This window comes from Eleutherodactylus coqui, chromosome 10, assembly GCF_035609145.1.
Source record: "Eleutherodactylus coqui strain aEleCoq1 chromosome 10, aEleCoq1.hap1, whole genome shotgun sequence".
Taxonomy (NCBI): Eukaryota; Metazoa; Chordata; class Amphibia; order Anura; family Eleutherodactylidae; genus Eleutherodactylus; species Eleutherodactylus coqui.
In genome coordinates this window covers 57,887,702-57,904,592 of record NC_089846.1, presented here as the reverse complement: position 1 = coordinate 57,904,592, position 16,891 = coordinate 57,887,702, and the positions used below count along the sequence as shown (strand labels likewise).

Genomic DNA, 16,891 nt, shown 5'->3' with positions numbered 1-16,891 from the left:
CAGCGGACAGCAGCGATACCTAAACAATACGTAGGCTGCACCCGCGGATGGAAGCATCGTTCTCTATCACCATCAAAAACGGGGACCTTTTTGCTTCATCAATCTGTGTATAATATTCCTCCTCCTCCTCCTGCTCCTCCTCCTGAAACCTCACATAATCACGCCGAACGGGCAATTTTTCTTAGGCCCACAAGGCTCAGTCATAATTTTTCTAAACAATTTTTATACGTTTCAATGCTCATTAAAGCGTTGAAACTTTCACCTCAACCAATTTTTATTTTAACTGGGCTGCCTCCAGGCCTAGTTACCAATTAAGCCACATTAACCAAAGCGATTAATGGGTTTCACCTGCCCTCTTGGTTGGGCATGGGCAATTTTTCTCAGGTACATTAGTACTATTGGTACACCAATTTTTGGGGGCCCTCGCCTACAGTGTAATCCAATTAATTTTTAGCCCACCTGCACTACAGCTGACGTTACATCAGCTGTGTTGGGCACTGCAATGGGATACATTTATGTACCGCCGGTGGCTTCCTGGCACCCACCCATGCTGTCGGTCCACAGGGAGTTGTAACTGCATTTGTCTACTTCTAAAGAACCCCAGTCTGACTGGGGCATGCAGTGTGGGCCGAAGCCCACCTGCATTAAACATGACATTACCTCAGCTGTGATGGGCAATGCAATGGGATATATTTATGTACCGCCGGTGGCTTCCTGGCACCCACCCATGCTGTCGGTCCACAGGGACTTCACAATAGGGAGTAGTACCTGCCTGTGTCTATGAATTAAAAACCCCAGTCAGGTTGGGGCATGCAGTGTGGGCCGAAGCCCACCTGCATTTAATCGGACGTTACCTCAGCTGTGATGGGCACTGCAATGGGATACATTTATGTACCGCCGGTGGGTTCCAGGGAGCCACCCATGCTGTGGGTCCACAGGGAGTTGTAACTGCATGTGTCTACTTCTAAAGAACCCCAGTCTGACTGGGGTATGCAGTTTGGCCGAAGCCCACCTGCATCAAACATGACATTACCTCAGCTGTGATGGGAAATGCAGTGGGATATATTTATGTACCGCCGGTGGCTTCCTGGCACCCACCCATGCTGTCGGTCCACAGGGACTTCACAATAGGGAATTGTACCTGCCTGTGTCTATGAATTAAAAACCCCAGTCAGGTTGGGGCATGCAGTGTGGGCCGAAGCCCACCTGCATTTAATCGGACGTTACCTCAGCTGTGATGGGCACTGCAATGGGATATATTTATGTACAGCGGGTGGGTTCCAGGGAGCCACCCATGCTGTGGATGCACACGGAATTCCCATTGCGGAGTTGTACCTGCCTGTGACTATTTATAAAAAACCGCAGTCTGACTGGGGCATGCAGACACCTTGACAGAATGAATAGTGTGTGGCACATAGGTTCCCCATTGCTATGCCCACGTGTGCAGCTCCAAATGGAGGTGGCACTGGATTGGATTTCTCATTGCTTCTGTACAGCATTGTGGACTATCGCCCCGCCCCTTTTAAAGAGGGTCGCTGCCTAGCCGTGCCAACCCTCTGCAGTGTGTGCCTGCTTTTCCTCTGGCAGACGCACTTATAAATAGACATGAGGGTGGCGTGGCATGAGGGCAGCTGAAGGCTGGGCAGGGACAGTTTGGTGTGCGCTGTGGACACTGGATCGTGGGGGGGGGGGGGGTTGGGCAGCATGTAACCCAGGAGAAGTGGCAGCGGAGTGTCATGCAGGCAGTGATTGTGCTTTGTTGGAGGTAGTGTGGTGCTTAGCTAAGGTATGCATTGCTAATGAGGGCTTTTCAGAAGTAAAAGTTGTTGGGGGGGGGGACCCACTCTTGACGGTATTGTGGCTTAATAGTGGGACCTGTGAACTTGAGATGCAGCCCAACATGTAGCCCCTCGCCTGCCCTATCCATTGCTGTGTCGTTCCCATCACTTTCTTGAATTGCCCAGATTTTCACAAATGAAAACCTTAGCGAGCATCGGCGATATACAAAAATGCTCGGGTCGCCCATTGACTTCAATAGGGTTCGTTACTCGAAACGAACCCTCGAGCATCGCGATAATTTCGTCCCGAGTAACGAGCACCCGAGCATTTTGGTGCTCGCTCATCTCTAATTGTAAATTGTTTAGGAACTTTGAGAATAAATTATATTATCACTCTGAACACAGGAGGCTGAGGTGGACATTCACTGTGAGGCAGGCCGTTATTACCAGTTTCTGCTGTAATGTTCCTACTTCTTTTCCATACTATAACCCTTCCCGATAATACAGTAGAACTTCAGTATCTGTATCTCATTGTAGGGGGATTGTATCTCTGATTGTGGAACACGCAAAGCTGGTAAAATGCATCACCCAAAGGTAACCCCCATACCGGTCAACTACTGTGATGAGTCAATGGATAAAGCCCAGTTATTGTTTTTCGTACTTTCCATACTCATCATTCTGTACATTATGGTTTAATCATTACTAATTTAATCTAGATTCTAATATTTACACCCCCACCCTTTTTTTTACCCTATTTGTAATTGCCTAGAACTAAGTGTCTATATTTATACCACAGTATGTTTGTCATGGGGATACCAAATATATGTGAAGGTTATGTTATGTGCTTTGTTTTTTTATTTCTTTTTTGCATAACTTTTTTATAACATTTTTTTAAACATTTTTGTAGTGCCATTAGAGATGAGCGAACGTACTCGTCCGAGCTTGATACTCGTTCGAGTATTAGCGTGTTCGAGATGCTCGTTACTAGAGGCAAGCACCACGCGATGTTCGAGTTACTTTCACTTTCATCTCTGAGACTTTAGCACGCTTTTCTGGCCAATAGAAAGACAGGGAAGGCATTACAACTTCCCCCTGCGACGTTCAAGCCCTATACCACCCCCCTGCAGTGAGTGGCTGGCGAGATCAGGTGTCACCCGAGTATATAAATCGTCCCCTCCTGCGGCTCGCCACAGATGCATTCTGACATAGCTCAGGGAAAGTGATGCTGATGGTGGAACTGCTATAGGGAGAGTGTTAGGAGTGATTTTAGGCTTCAAGAACCCCAACAGTCCTTCTTAGGGCCACATCTGACTGTGTGCAGTACTGTTGAGGCTGCTTTTTGCAGTGTTGCACTTTTTTTTTTTGTATATCGGCCGTGCAGAGCATTGCGTCCTCAGTCTGCAGTAATTTTACATAGTCCAGGGCCAGTAGTGGTGAGGCAGGGACAATGAAAGAGATATACTGTGTATATAGGCAGTGGGCTTTTCCAAAAAAATTTGGGAAAAAACATTCTATTTGGGCTGCCTGTGACCGTCCTGAGTGTACTGCGTCTCTGCTGGGGGTAGTAGTCCTAATTAATACGCAGCCAGCTAAGTGTTACAGCAGGCTTGCACAAAATTCTTTCCTGGCTCTGCTGTGCGTTACACATCACCGCTGTCATCCTGTCCAGAGGGAAACAGTCTGCAGTAATTTTACATAGTCCAGGGCCAGTAGTGGTGAGCCAGGGACAGTGAAAGAGATATACTATGTATATAGGCAGTGGGCTTTTCCAAAAAAATTTGGGAAAAAACATTCTATTTGGGCTGCCTGTGACCGTCCTGAGTGTACTGCGTCTCTGCTGGGGGTAGTAGTTCTAATTAATACGCAGCCAGCTAAGTGTTACAGCAGGCTTGCGCAAAATTCATTCCTGGCTCTGCTGTGCGTTCCGTAAGCGAAGTCAGCCTCCAACCACAGGCCAATAAGCGGCACATTTAATTACAGCGTTCTGTTTCTGCACTACTGGTAATACACCATGCTGAGGGGTAGGGGTAGGCCTAGAGGACGTGGACGTGGACGCGGAGGCCCAAGTCAGGGTGTGGGCACAGGCCGAGCTCCTGATCCAGGTGTATCGCAGCCGACTGCTGCGGGATTAGGAGAGAGGCACGTTTCTGGCGTCCCCACATTCATCTCACAATTAATGGGTCCACGCAGTAGACCTTTATTAGAAAATGAGCAGTGTGAGGAGGTCCTGTCGTGGATGGCAGAAAGTGCATCCAGCAATCTATCAACCACCCAGAATTCTGCACCGTCCACTGCTGGAACTCTGAATCCTCTGGCTGCTGCTCCTCCTTCCTCCCAGCCTCCTCACTCCATTACAATGACACATTCTGAGGAGCAGGCAGACTCCCAGGAACTGTTCCCGGGCCCCTGCCCAGAATGGCCAGCAATGGTTCCTCTCCCACCTGAGGAGTTTGTCGTGACCGATGCCCAACCTTTGGAAAGTTTCCGGGGTCTGGGGGATGAGGCTGGGGACTTCCAGCAACTGTCTCAAGAGCTTTCAGTGGGTGAGGAGGACGATGACGATGAGACACAGTTGTGTCAGGTACTACTAGGTAGTAGTAATTGGAGTACCTCCGAGGGAGCAGCGCACAGAGAATTCGGAGGAAGAGCAGCAGGACGATGAGGTGACTGACCCCACCTGGTTTGCTACGCCTACTGAGGACAGATCTTCAGAGGGGGAGGCAAGTGCAGCAGCAGGGCAGGTTGGAAGAGGCAGTGCGGTGGCCAGGGGTAGAGGCAGGGCCAGACCGAATAATCCACCAACTGTTTCCCAAAGCGCCCCCTCGCGCCATGCCACCCTGCAGAGGCCGAGGTGCTCAAAGGTCTGGCAGTTTTTCACTGAGAGTGCAGACGACCGACGAACAGTGGTGTGCAACCTTTGTCGCGCCAAGATCAGCCGGGGAGCCACCAGCATGCGCAGACATATGATGGCCAAGCACCCCACAAGGTGGGACGAAGGCCATTCACCGCCTCCGGTTTGCACCGCTGCCTCTCCCCCTGTGCCCCAACCTGCCACTGAGATCCAACCCCCCTCTCAGGACACAGGCACTACCGTCTCCTGGCCTGCACCCACACCCTCACCTCCGCTGTCCTCGGCCCCATCCACCAATGTCTCTCAGCGCACCGTCCAGCCGTCGCTAGCGCAAGTGTTGGAGCGCAAGCGCAAGTACGCCGCCACGCACCCACACGCTCAAGCGTTAAACGTGCACATTGCCAAATTTATCAGCCTGGAGATGCTGCCGTATAGGGTTGTGGAAACGGAGGCTTTCAAAGGTATGATGTCGGCGGCGGCCTTGCGCTACTCAGTTCCCAGTCGCCACTACTTTTCCCGATGTGCCGTCTCAGCCCTGCATGACCACATCTCCCGCAACATTGTACGCGCCCTCACCAACGCGGTTACTGCCAAGGTCCACTTAACAACGGACACGTGGACAAGCACAGGCGGGCAGGGTCACTATATCTCCCTGATGGCACATTGGGTGAATTTAGTGGAGGCTGGGACAGAGTCAGAGCCTGGGACCGCACTCACGTCCTACCCACCCCCCGAATTGCGTGCCCCAGCTCGGTGGTGGTATCTGCGGGGGTGTATGCTTCCTCCACTAAAGCACCCTCCTCCTCCTCCAACGCAACCTCTGTCTCGCAATCAAGATGTGTCAGCAGCAGCAGCACGTCGCCAGCAGTCGGTGTCACGCGGCGTGGCAGCACAGCGGTGGGCAAGCGTCAGCAGGCCGTGCTGAAACTACTCAGCTTAGGAGATAAGAGGCACACGGCCCACGAACTGCTGCAGGGTCTGACAGAGCAGACCGACCGCTGGCTTGCGCCGCTGAACCTCCAACCGGGCATGGTCGTGTGTGACAACGGCGGTAACCTGGTGGCGGCTCTGCAGCTCGGCAGCCTCACGCACGTGCCATGCCTGGCCCACGTCTTTAATTTGGTGGTTCAGCGCTTTCTGAAAAGCTACCCACGCTTGTCAGACCTGCTCGGAAAGGTGCGCTGCCTCTGCGCACATTTCAGCAGGTCCCACACGGACGCTGCCACCCTGCGCACCCTGCAACATCGGTTTAATCTGCCAGTGCACCGACTGCTGTGCGACGTGCCCACACGGTGGAACTCTATGGTCCACATGTTGGCCAGGCTCTATGAGCAGCGTAGAGCTATAGTGGAATACCAACTCCAACATGGGCGGCGCAGTGGGAGTCAGCCTACTCAATTCTTTACAGAAGAGTGGACCTGGTTGGCAGACATCTGCCAGGTCCTTGGAAACTTTGAGGAGTCTACCCAGATGGTGAGCGGGGATGCTGCAATCATTAGTGTCACCATTCCTCTGCTATGCCTCTTGAGAAGTTCCCTGCAAAGCATAAAGGCAGACGCTTTGCGCTCGGAAACGGAGGCGGGGGAAGACAGTATGTCGCTGGATAGTCAGAGCACCCTCCTGTCTATATCTCAGCGCGTTGAGGAGGAGGAGGAGGGGGAGTAGGATGAGGAGGAGGGGGAAGAGACAGCTTGGCCCACTGCTGAGGGTACCCATGCTGCTTGCCTGTCATCCTTTCAGCGTGTATGGCCTGAGGAGGAGGAGGAGGAGAAGGAGGAGGATCCTGAAAGTGATCTTCCTAGTGAGGACAGCCATGTGTTGCGGACAGGTACCCTGGCACACATGGCTGACTTCATATTAGGATGCCTTTCTCGTGACCCTCGCGTTACACGCATTCTGGCCACTACGGATTACTGGGTGTACACACTGCTCGACCCACGGTATAAGGAGAACCTTTCCACTCTCATACCCGAAGAGGAAAGGGGTTCGAGAGTGATGCTATACCACAGGACCCTGGCGGACAAGCTGATGGTAAAATTCCCATCCGACAGCGCAGTTCCGAGGGCCAGGTAGCAGGGGAGGCGCGGAGATCAGGCAGCATGTACAGCGCAGGCAGGGGAACACTCTCTAAGGCCTTTGACAGCTTTCTGGCTCCCCAGCAAGACTGTGTCACCGCTCCCCAGTCAAGGCTGAGTCGGCGGGAGCACTGTAAAAGGATGGTGAGGGAGTACGTAGCCGATCGCACGACCGTCCTCCGTGACGCCTCTGCCCCCTACAACTACTGAGTGTCGAAGCTGGACAAGTGGCCTGAACTCGCGCTGTATGCCCTGGAGGTGCTTGCTTGTCCTGTGACTAGCGTCTTGTCAGAGAGGGTGTTTAGTGCGGCTGGGGGAATCCTCACGGATAAGCGTACCCGCCTGTCAACCGACAGATGAACAAAGCCTGGATTTCCCCAGACTTCTCTTCTCCACCAGCAGACAGCAGTGATACCTAAGCAATACGTGGGCTGCACCCGCGGATGGAAGCATTGTTCTCTATCACCATCAAAAACAGGGACCTTTTAGCTTCATCAATCTGTGTATTCTATTCATCCTCCTCCTCCTGCTCCTCCTCCTGAAACCTGACGTAATCACGCCGAACGGGCAATTTTTCTTAGGCCCACAAGGCTCAGTCATATAATTTTTGTAAACAATTTTTATACGTTTCAATGCTCATTAAAGCGTTCAAACTTTCACCTGAACCAATTTTTATTTTAACTGGGCTGCCTCCAGGCCTAGTTACAAATTAAGCCACATTAACTGCATGTGTCCACTTCTAAAGAACCCCAGTCTGACTGGGGCATGCAGGGTGGGCCCAAGCCCACCTGCATTAAACATGACATTACCTCAGCTGTGATGGGCAATGCAATGGGATATATTTATGTACCGCCGGTGGCTTCCTGGGACCCACCCATGCTGTCGGTCCACACGGAGTTGTAACTGCAGGTGTCCACTTCTAAAGAACCCCAGTCTGACTGGGGCATGCAGTGTGGGCCGAAGACCACCTGCATTAAACATGACATTACCTCAGCTGTGCTGGGCACTGCAATGGGATATATTTATGTACCGCCGGTGGCTTCCTGGCACCCACCCATGCTGTCGGTCCACATGGAGTTGTAACTGTATGTGCCCACTTCTAAAGAATCCCAGTCTGACTGGGGCATCCAGTGTGGGCCGAAGACCACCTGCATTAAACATGACATTACCTCAGCTGTGCTGGGCACTGCAAGGGAATATATTTTTGTACCGCCGGTGGCTTCCTGGCACCCACCCATGCTGTCGGTCCACACGGAGTTGTAACTGCATGTGTCCACTTCTAAAGAACCACAGTCTGACTGAGGCATGCAGTGTGGGCCGAAGACCACCTGCATTAAACATGACATTACCTCAGCTGTGCTGGGCACTGCAATGGGATATATTTATGTACCGCCGGTGGCTTCCTGGCACCCACCCATGCTGTCGGTCCACACGGAGTTGTAACTGCATGTGTCCACTTCTAAAGAACCCCAGTCTGACTGGGGCATGCAGTGTGGGCCCAAGACCACCTGCATTAAACATGACATGACCTCAGCTGTGCTGGGCACTGCAATGGGATATATTTATGTACCGCCGGTGGCTCCCTGGCACCCACCCATGCTGTCGGTCCACAGGGACTTCACAATAGGGAATTGTACCTGCCTGTGTCTACTTATAAAAAACCCCAGTCTGACTGGGGCATGCAGTGTGGGCCCAAGCCCACCTGCATTTAATCTGACGTTAGCTCTGCAGTCCAGGGCACTGCAATGGGATACATTTATGTACAGCCGGTGGGTTCCAGGGAGCCACCCATGCTGTGGGTGCACACGGAATTCCCATTGCGGAGTTGTACCTGCCTGTGACTATTTATAAAAAACCCCGGTCTGACTGGGGCATGCAGACACCTTGACAGAATGAATAGTGTGTGGCACATAGGTTCCCCATTGCTATGCCCCCGTGTGCAGCTCCTGATGGCGGTGGCACAGGATTATATTTCTCATTGCTTCTGTACAGCATTGTGGGCTATCGTCCTGCCCCTTTTAAAGAGGGTCGCTGCCTAGCCGTGCCAACCCTCTGCAGTGTGTGCCTGCGGTTCCTCCTCATGGCAGACGCACTTATAAATAGATATGAGGGTGGCGTGGCATGAGGGCAGCTGAAGGCTGCGCAGGGACACTTTGGTGTGTGCTGTGGACACTGGGTCGTGCGGGGGGGGGGGGGGGGTTGGGCAGCATGTTACCCAGGAGAAGTGGCAGCGGAGTGTCATGCAGGCAGTGATTGTGCTTTGCTGGAGGTAGTGTGGTGCTTAGCTAAGGTATGCATTGCTAATGAGGGCTTTTCAGAAGTAAAAATTGTTGGGAGGGGGGCCCACTCTTGCCGCTATTGTGGCTTAATAGTGGGACCTGGGAACTTGAGATGCAGCCCAACATGTAGCCCCTCGCCTGCCCTATCCGTTGCTGTGTTGTTCCCATCACTTTCTTGAATTGCCCAGATTTTCACAAATGGAAACCTTAGCGAGCATCGGCGATATACAAAAATGCTTGGGTCGCCCATTGACATCAATGGGGTTTGTTATTTGAAACGAACCCTCGAGCATCGCGAAATTTTCGTCCCGAGTAACGAGCACCCGAGCATTTTGGTGCTCGCTCATCTCTAAGTGCCATTTAAATGGGTTCTCCCTGTACTAAGATATTGATGATGAACTATCCTCGTTAATGGAAACAAGGTGCAAGTACTGTATATACAATGTATACTCCATACCAAGATAATCTTCTCGTGTATTGTTTTTCCTGATGTTCAGCATTTGTCTGATGTACTTCATCTCCAAATTCGGGTCTCCACCCATATTATGCTTTCCTAAGGGGAAAAAACAGTTGTGAAAAGGACATGACAAGAACCATTCCATTTGTAATTACATGAAGTGCTAGCTGTGAGGGTGAGAATAAAGTACTGCATGCAAATTTGAGGAGGAATATGAAAAACAGTGCTGGACTGGAGCTCCTTAGTCATGTTGAGTGAACTTTTCTAAACCTTGGTTTGGGCAGTTTGCCAAATTTGGGCAAAAAGTTCCACTTGGTCTGAATTAGTTTTAACTGAACCGGAACTTCACCAACACCCCTAAAACTGGGAGAAGGAAGAGGAGGAGTTTAATTTGGTTCGGTTGAGATAAATCGCTCCAGGTTCGGGCTCATGCCAAATGAACTTTTATCAAAGTTCGAATTGAAACAGGGTTCGAGTATTGCGATTCGTTCAATGTTACTCTACAAGAGATGATTCTGAAAGCATCTATCCTCCATGTTTTTGATATCTAGTTATCATTACACTGTCGGAATTCGGTACCAGTAAGTGGCCAAGAGAGGGCTGGTAGGTAAACTGATCCTCAGTTTCTGGTAGAGAGAGGGTGTTTTCTGCCTATTAATTAGTAGACACCTGGCTAGCAGTGTCTGTAACAAAGACAAGGTGTTGAGTTTCTCAGCTCAACGCCCATCAGAGGTCTATATGCTGATCCATGAGAGGTCCAGTGCAGACTAGTGTAGAGCTCCTACTGCCACTTGGTATGCAACAAATCTGACAGGGGTGAATGGCCCCTAGATTGACACCCTGGATGGGTATAAACAGATGGACATTGTGTTATGTTATGCTATTAGGCCAATGTGACAGATAGGAGACATAATCCTATGTGAAGTTAGTAGCCAGATAGCTAGGAGTTATGTTGTTTGATGCATGTACACTGTGATGCTTAACAACAGTGTGGAGTGTATCTTTGCTGCTGATTCTCAGTTAAAAGCTGGTATTCCAGCGTTTATTTGCAAATGCTGGAATACCATTTTTTTATTCAAGTTTTAGCCTGCACATGAATTTGTGCTGTGCCGTTACCCATTTGGTGGAGGAAAAATAGCAGTCCCGTGAGCTTAAAACCCCAAAACTATCACAACACACAGGATGTATCATGAGCATAATCTATTAAGTTATTTGTAAACCATCTGATAGGAAATGGACCCCAGTGACAAGTGATTCTCTACAAATGGACCCCAGTGACAAGTGATTCTCTACAGAGTCACCTCTAAATAGGGTGTCTTCTGCTGAACTTTTAGGAACTATTGTAATGTCAGCGCCAGGGCCTGCCGAAGGATCTCCTCGCACTGTGGTGGGCCAGTCCAGCCCTTATATGTGGGTATTTGTGGATGAAGATGCAGCAATGGCTGAGATGATACAAGGATGAAGCACTGGATGAGATCTGAAGCGCCATCTGTGATCTGATACTTGCCATCTGTCATCAGGAGAATAACATTTCTCGTTTCCATGAACTTTTTGGGATCTCTTACATTTTGCAGAGACAACATTTTATGAACTTCATACAGAGCAGCCCGAGTATTCGTTCCCTGTTTATCTTCATGTTCTTTAAAAGAAAAATAGAAGCAAAATGATCAGGAAATGGAAAAGTAATACAGATTGTCTACAGTTATTTCTATTGTGAGATTGTCGCAAAGAGTCTTCCTGCTGGAATCCCCAGCGATCAGCTGCAAAGTGTGGAGAAACCTGGCAGTAAGTGTTTAGTTTTCCTGCAGCGCCACCACAGGGGGAATGATGCATACACAGTGCCTATTCCCATCCGTAGTTCAGCTGATATTCTGTGACTGGTCGTGTGAGCTTATATCATTAGCAAAATTATTGGGAATGCAACATGAACTTTCTTACCTGAATATTTTAGGTTTTTAATCCTCTCAATGACCGCCTCAGCGTCCGTACTGTCATCGTCAGAGAGCAGCACAGCGGGTTTTGCAAATGAGGCATATGAGATAACAGAATATCGAGGGATGAAATCATAGCTGGCCATCTGTAGAGATAATTATAGCTGGTCATATACAGTTAATTCACAGGAGGACAGTAATGTTACCCATAACAGCCAATCAGATTACAGCCATTATATAGCAACAGCAAGTAGTCTAAGAGGGTAGAGACCATAAATCTGTATATGTTTTACATACCCTTTCTATGAACACTACACTGACATCCTTGGCAGTGTTAAAGTTATCCACTCCTACACTCTTAGAGGCATCCATGATTATGAAAATATTCATGAGGCCTCCAGTTTGCACTTTTATTGCACGATAAGCCTGATCTGAGGGAAGAATGGAGGAAAATTAACCAAAAGACATATGAATATCTGTATAGCGGACTTAATATACATGACAGTGTATGATCTCTAATTTGTTGTATTGCTTCGCAAGTAAATTCCTAAACTTTGTGTCCATCAAAACCAGCAGTAGTGAACTATAAGTACCATAGGGCAGTTTCTGGCGTCATCTTACAAAAACTGGGAAGCCGACACCCAAAACTGCAAAAAAAGCTACTTTTAACACAAAACTTGCAGAAATTGCAGAACTTTTTTGAGGGGCGGTCCATGAACAGTCCCACAAATACACAAAACTGTTAGCAAGTATACAGAATATTGCCTACCACTAGAGATGAGCGAGCATACTCGATAAGGCATACTACTCGAGCGAGTAGTGCCTTATTCGAGTACTTTTCCGCTCGTCTCTAAAGATTCGGGTGGCGGCGCGGGTGACAGGTGAGTTGCGGCGGTGAGCAGGGGGGAGCGTGGGGGGGAGAGGGATTGAGAGATCTCCCCGCCCCCTGCCGGCACCCAAATCTTTAGAGACGAGCGGGCAGGTACTCGAATAAGGCAGTACTCGCTCAAGTAGTTTGCCTTATTGAGTATGCTCGCTCATCTCTACCTACCACCCATGTACACACTTAATGTGTTGTCCTACTGGTAAATATTATGGTTCCATGAGCTGGGCGCTCTCATCCCACTGTTTAACCCCCTAACAGTCATATTAAAATTGGAAAAGGTCTCTTTAAAATGGCACTTTTTTATTCTTGATTTTAAATTTATGTCTTATGTAAATATATTTGGCGCAGAACTTTACTCCTCTTAAGTGTACTTTTAACCACTTAGTGATATAATTAATTTTAGCCTTAAGAGCCAGTAAATTGTCTTCCAATTTGTGTTCCAGCGGACATCATTTTAATTATTTCATCAATGTAGCTGTATGAGACTTTGTATTTTGTAGGAAGAGTTCTAGTTTTTATAGGAACCAATTTCAGTTACATATAATGTATTGAAAAACATTTATTAATTTTCTGCTGAGGGTAACTTTTAGTTTTTATTGGTACCATTTTGAGGTATAAATGACTTTTCGATAATTTTTTATCCCTGTTTTGGGGAAGTGAGATGAGCAGAAAACAGCTTATTTGGCATTTTCTTTTCTTAGTTGGCTAAATTATATAATATTTTATAGTTCATTTTGTTATGGATGTGGCAATACCAATTACTGCATATGTAGTTTTTGGGTTTTTTTTGTTACTTTTAATTTTTCAATATTGTGTAAGGGAAAATGCTTAGTGATGGCTCCCAAAACTGCCATGGATTTTATCTTAGTAAAGGGGGTTTTCTGTGGAAATGCTATTGATGATCTATCATCTCCGTTATACCAGCCCATTATTATAATGCGCCCCGTATAGCAGAATATAGACAGCATCGATGCTCTCCCTCCATAGAGCGGTAATGTTCTATTGTGTCCGTCCTCCTACTACACATAGGTATATTCCATTGTAGAGGTCATCTTATGTCTAGTTCTCCTACCTTCTACCTTATCTGGGTCAGATGCTTCAATTGTTTCAGAAAGGTGAGCAGTGAAACTTTCTGCCACCTCCTTTGGGGTATCGAATGTATACCAGTCTGTGGAAGAAAGAGGTAAATCAGTCACCATCAAAATCAGCAGGAATCTCTCACTTGTAGTGATCTGTGTTAAAGCCAAATGTTAGTGTGGTCATCATGCATATGGAGCAGAATTATTCCGCAGTACATAGCATAATTTGCTAGAGCTTAAGGGCGCCCACCCACTGGCGTTTTTTTTCCCTGCGAAATTCGCAGCATTTTTTTCTCTGCAGGGGTCTATGGGACTTGTAATGTTAAAATCGCGATCGCGCAAAATCGCGATTTCGCGGTAAATTGCGATTTTGCGCGATCGCGATTTTAACATTACAAGTCCCATAGACCCCTGCAGAGAAAAAAATGCTGCGAATTTCGCAGGGAAAAAAAACGCCAGTGGGTGGGCGCCCTAAGGCCTCCTTCCCACGAGCGTGACGGGCTCCGCCGCGTAATATTACGCAGTGAAGCCCGTCACGGCGCCCCCCAGAGCCCCTATACTTACCTGCGGGAGATAGCGTGAAGCCGCTTCCCCGCCCGTCGCGTCGTGTGACACGCCCACCGCGTCACGTGACGCGGCCGGCAGTGTCACGTGACGCGCCGGCCGCGTCAAATGACGCTGCGGCGGTAGGTGGGGAAGCGTTTTTTCACGCTATCTCCCGCTGGTTACAGCGGGAGATAGCGTGAACGGATGGCTTCCATTGACTGCAATGGAAGCCGTCAGCGCGTACAGCCCGTCCTCACCCGCAGCAAATAGAGCATGCTGCGGGTGAGGACGGGAGAAATCGCGGTGCGTAATTCCGCGGTGGAATTACGCATCGTGAGCATTGTGCTATTAGGTTCAATAGAACCTAATAGCAGGGGGCCACGCAGCGGATTTTTGCTGCGAATTTACGCGGCGTAAATCCGTTCGTGGGAAGGAGGCCTAAGGGCGCCCACCCACTGGCGTTTGCGATTTTCGTGCGTGAAAAACGCTGCGTTTTCGCGGCGTTTTTCTTGCGTTTTTCACTGCGTTTTTTGCCGCGTTTTCGCGGCGTTTTCGCGGCTTTTCCATTAATTTCCATTGACTTTCATGGGTGCATTAGGAGAAAAATAAGGACACAAGTTCCTATGTTAAAAATCGCAACGCAACGCAAATAAAAACGCCAGTGGACAGGAGTACATTCAATTCTAATTGCTCTTGAGAAAAAACGCAAAACGCAAAGAAAAAAAAATCGCCAGTGGGTGGGCGCCCTAAGTCTGCATGTCTAAATGGTTTGGAACAGAATTGCCAGCAGAATTAAGCAATTTTCAATTCCGAATCAAAATCCACGTTAGACCTACAGATTTTGATGGAGAATTTTTCACAAGCGGCAAATTCCATTGCCAATTCCATACCGTGAGCAAGAGCCTTAAAGAAGGTTTATTGCGAAATGCAATCTGTGGGGAAAACTACAACTCCTAGCAGGTCCTGGAGGTGTGCAGCTGTCGGGGAATGTAGAATCCCTATCAGCAGCCTGTTGCCTGGATCTTGCATTACACTATTCATCCTATCAGTCCTGTGAGCTGAACATACATGTGCATGCAGCATGAAGGAGCTGCAAGATGATGGAGGCCGCACAGCAACATCAATAAGGCCAGCCCCAGGGAAGAAGGATGCTACCCAGCTTCTCAATGCACCACTTGTGCAAAAAGTGGGGGGTCCACCGGGGAATTCAACTTTGAAAGGAATAAACCAGGTAAATAGGGGCTTCACCCATTTCCCTGTGGGCAAGGCTGAGCCTTAGTCCAATGAAATAGGACAAGAAAACATAATAAAGTGCAAGTGCATAAGATAATCAGAAATGAAAAGTCCCAAATGGAATAAAATGATCTGGTATTGGAAAGTAGCAAAAATAGTCCAAATACCATGCACTCCAGAAAGTGAATGTAGACAAATCCAGGCTGAAGTAGCCACAAAATATATGTCTGCCCCAAGCCCCACATGTATCACCGCTTTACATGTGACTTCCTCAGGGTAAATGCAAATTTTAGTCCTTGAAAACCCCTTACAGTGTGGTTAGCGACCTCCATAATGGTGTCATACATGAATATTTATATCAATTTAACATAAACCTAATCTCAAACAACTACATCATATTACTCTAAAATTCCAACAGGGTGGCTGTGGGGATAGGACAGATGAATTATGGGAAGAAAAGGCAAAGTAATGGAAGTCTCCAGAACAGCGAGTCAGGCAGTTTGACTTTAATCTGAATGATCTTACATCTGCAGGACGGTTCTGCACCCGACCAACTCTTGTCTTCTTTACATACTCTCTCCTTAGAGCCGAACAATTCCATCCTAGGCTCACATGTATACTTCACTGTGTTTTCAATCTTGTAAGAATCACCTACTTTCCTTGCTCCGGGAGGAATTCCTGGGTTTGGACAGTCGCCCTCTGTATAATGTATGGAAAGCAGAGGGGGTATTAGAGGGGAATGGAAATGGCAGGACAGATGCACAGAGGAGAGAGAGGACAATTGTGTCAGAGTAATATTAGGGTATGTTTCCTTCATTCAGAGCATGATCACTGTAGATAATATACATAGTAAATCACGTTTTGTACATTAACTCTTCTAAACGCTCACTGGGATCTCCTCTTATCCTGCTCACACACCACTTGCTCCTCTTGCACTCTCTCTATTGCTGTCCCTCAAGGTCTGTCCTGGGACCCCTACTCTTCTCCATCTATACCTTTGACCTAGGATATAATCCCATAGCTTTCAGAACCACTTTTATGCCAGATGTTACATCCCTGCAGTTCAAAGTCCCAGACTACCTATTAACTATACCGTCCTCCTTCTCCTACCGCTTTCAAAAACTCAACATAGAGAGAACTGGACTCATTATGTTTCCCCTCATCTCACTAAACCCCCCAACTAGATCTATCAAACCCACTCCATGCTTTTCCCAGTTTCACAAATCTGCTGTCTCTCGGTAAAGGCTAATTTACTTGCAAAGACAATCTTTAAAACGATTGAACGATTGACAGTTCTAGTGACCATTTTGCATAAAGTATTAATAGGCACTAATGTCCATTAACACTTAATTTGCATGTAAATGAACCTCCAGCAGCTGTGTGCACATCCCAGCATGTGGTCTGGACTTTGCACTTAGCTGCATTGTCTTAGCAAGGGCTGCCACGGGCTGTCAACTGAATACAATGTAATCAGCTATTCCTGTGGAGAACACAGCACGCAGTCCCTGCTATCGCTCCCCAGCTGAACAATGGATTTTATGCTCACCTAAAAATCATCGTTCAGCCGAAGAGAGAAAGATGGAAGCGTTTAACGCAACGATTATTGCTCAAAAGCCATTGTTTGAATGAATTTTGAGGATAATTGTTGCATGTAAATGGAGCTTAAGCCCTTAATCCACCCTGTCCTTCAAATCACATAACTAAGCCCTTATCACCTCCTGCCACAACTAACTTAAAAAACATCTCCATGATCCATTCATTCCTCAGCTTTGAGAC

General features: G+C 48.1%; 1 protein-coding gene across 1 annotated transcript in view; it reads right to left on the bottom strand.

Annotated features, from left to right (window-relative positions):
* LOC136580481 (complement factor B-like) overlaps positions 1-16,891 on the bottom strand; it is a 63,334-nt gene that overhangs the window by 35,453 nt on the left and 10,990 nt on the right. Inside the window, exons 4-9 of the mRNA XM_066581071.1 lie at positions 15,641-15,814; positions 13,330-13,425; positions 11,669-11,802; positions 11,379-11,517; positions 10,948-11,079; positions 9,441-9,536 (exon numbers count right to left, since the gene is read on the bottom strand). Of these exons, the coding sequence (XP_066437168.1) occupies positions 9,441-9,536; positions 10,948-11,079; positions 11,379-11,517; positions 11,669-11,802; positions 13,330-13,425; positions 15,641-15,814 (771 nt within the window). The remainder of the gene's footprint in view (positions 1-9,440; positions 9,537-10,947; positions 11,080-11,378; positions 11,518-11,668; positions 11,803-13,329; positions 13,426-15,640; positions 15,815-16,891) is intronic.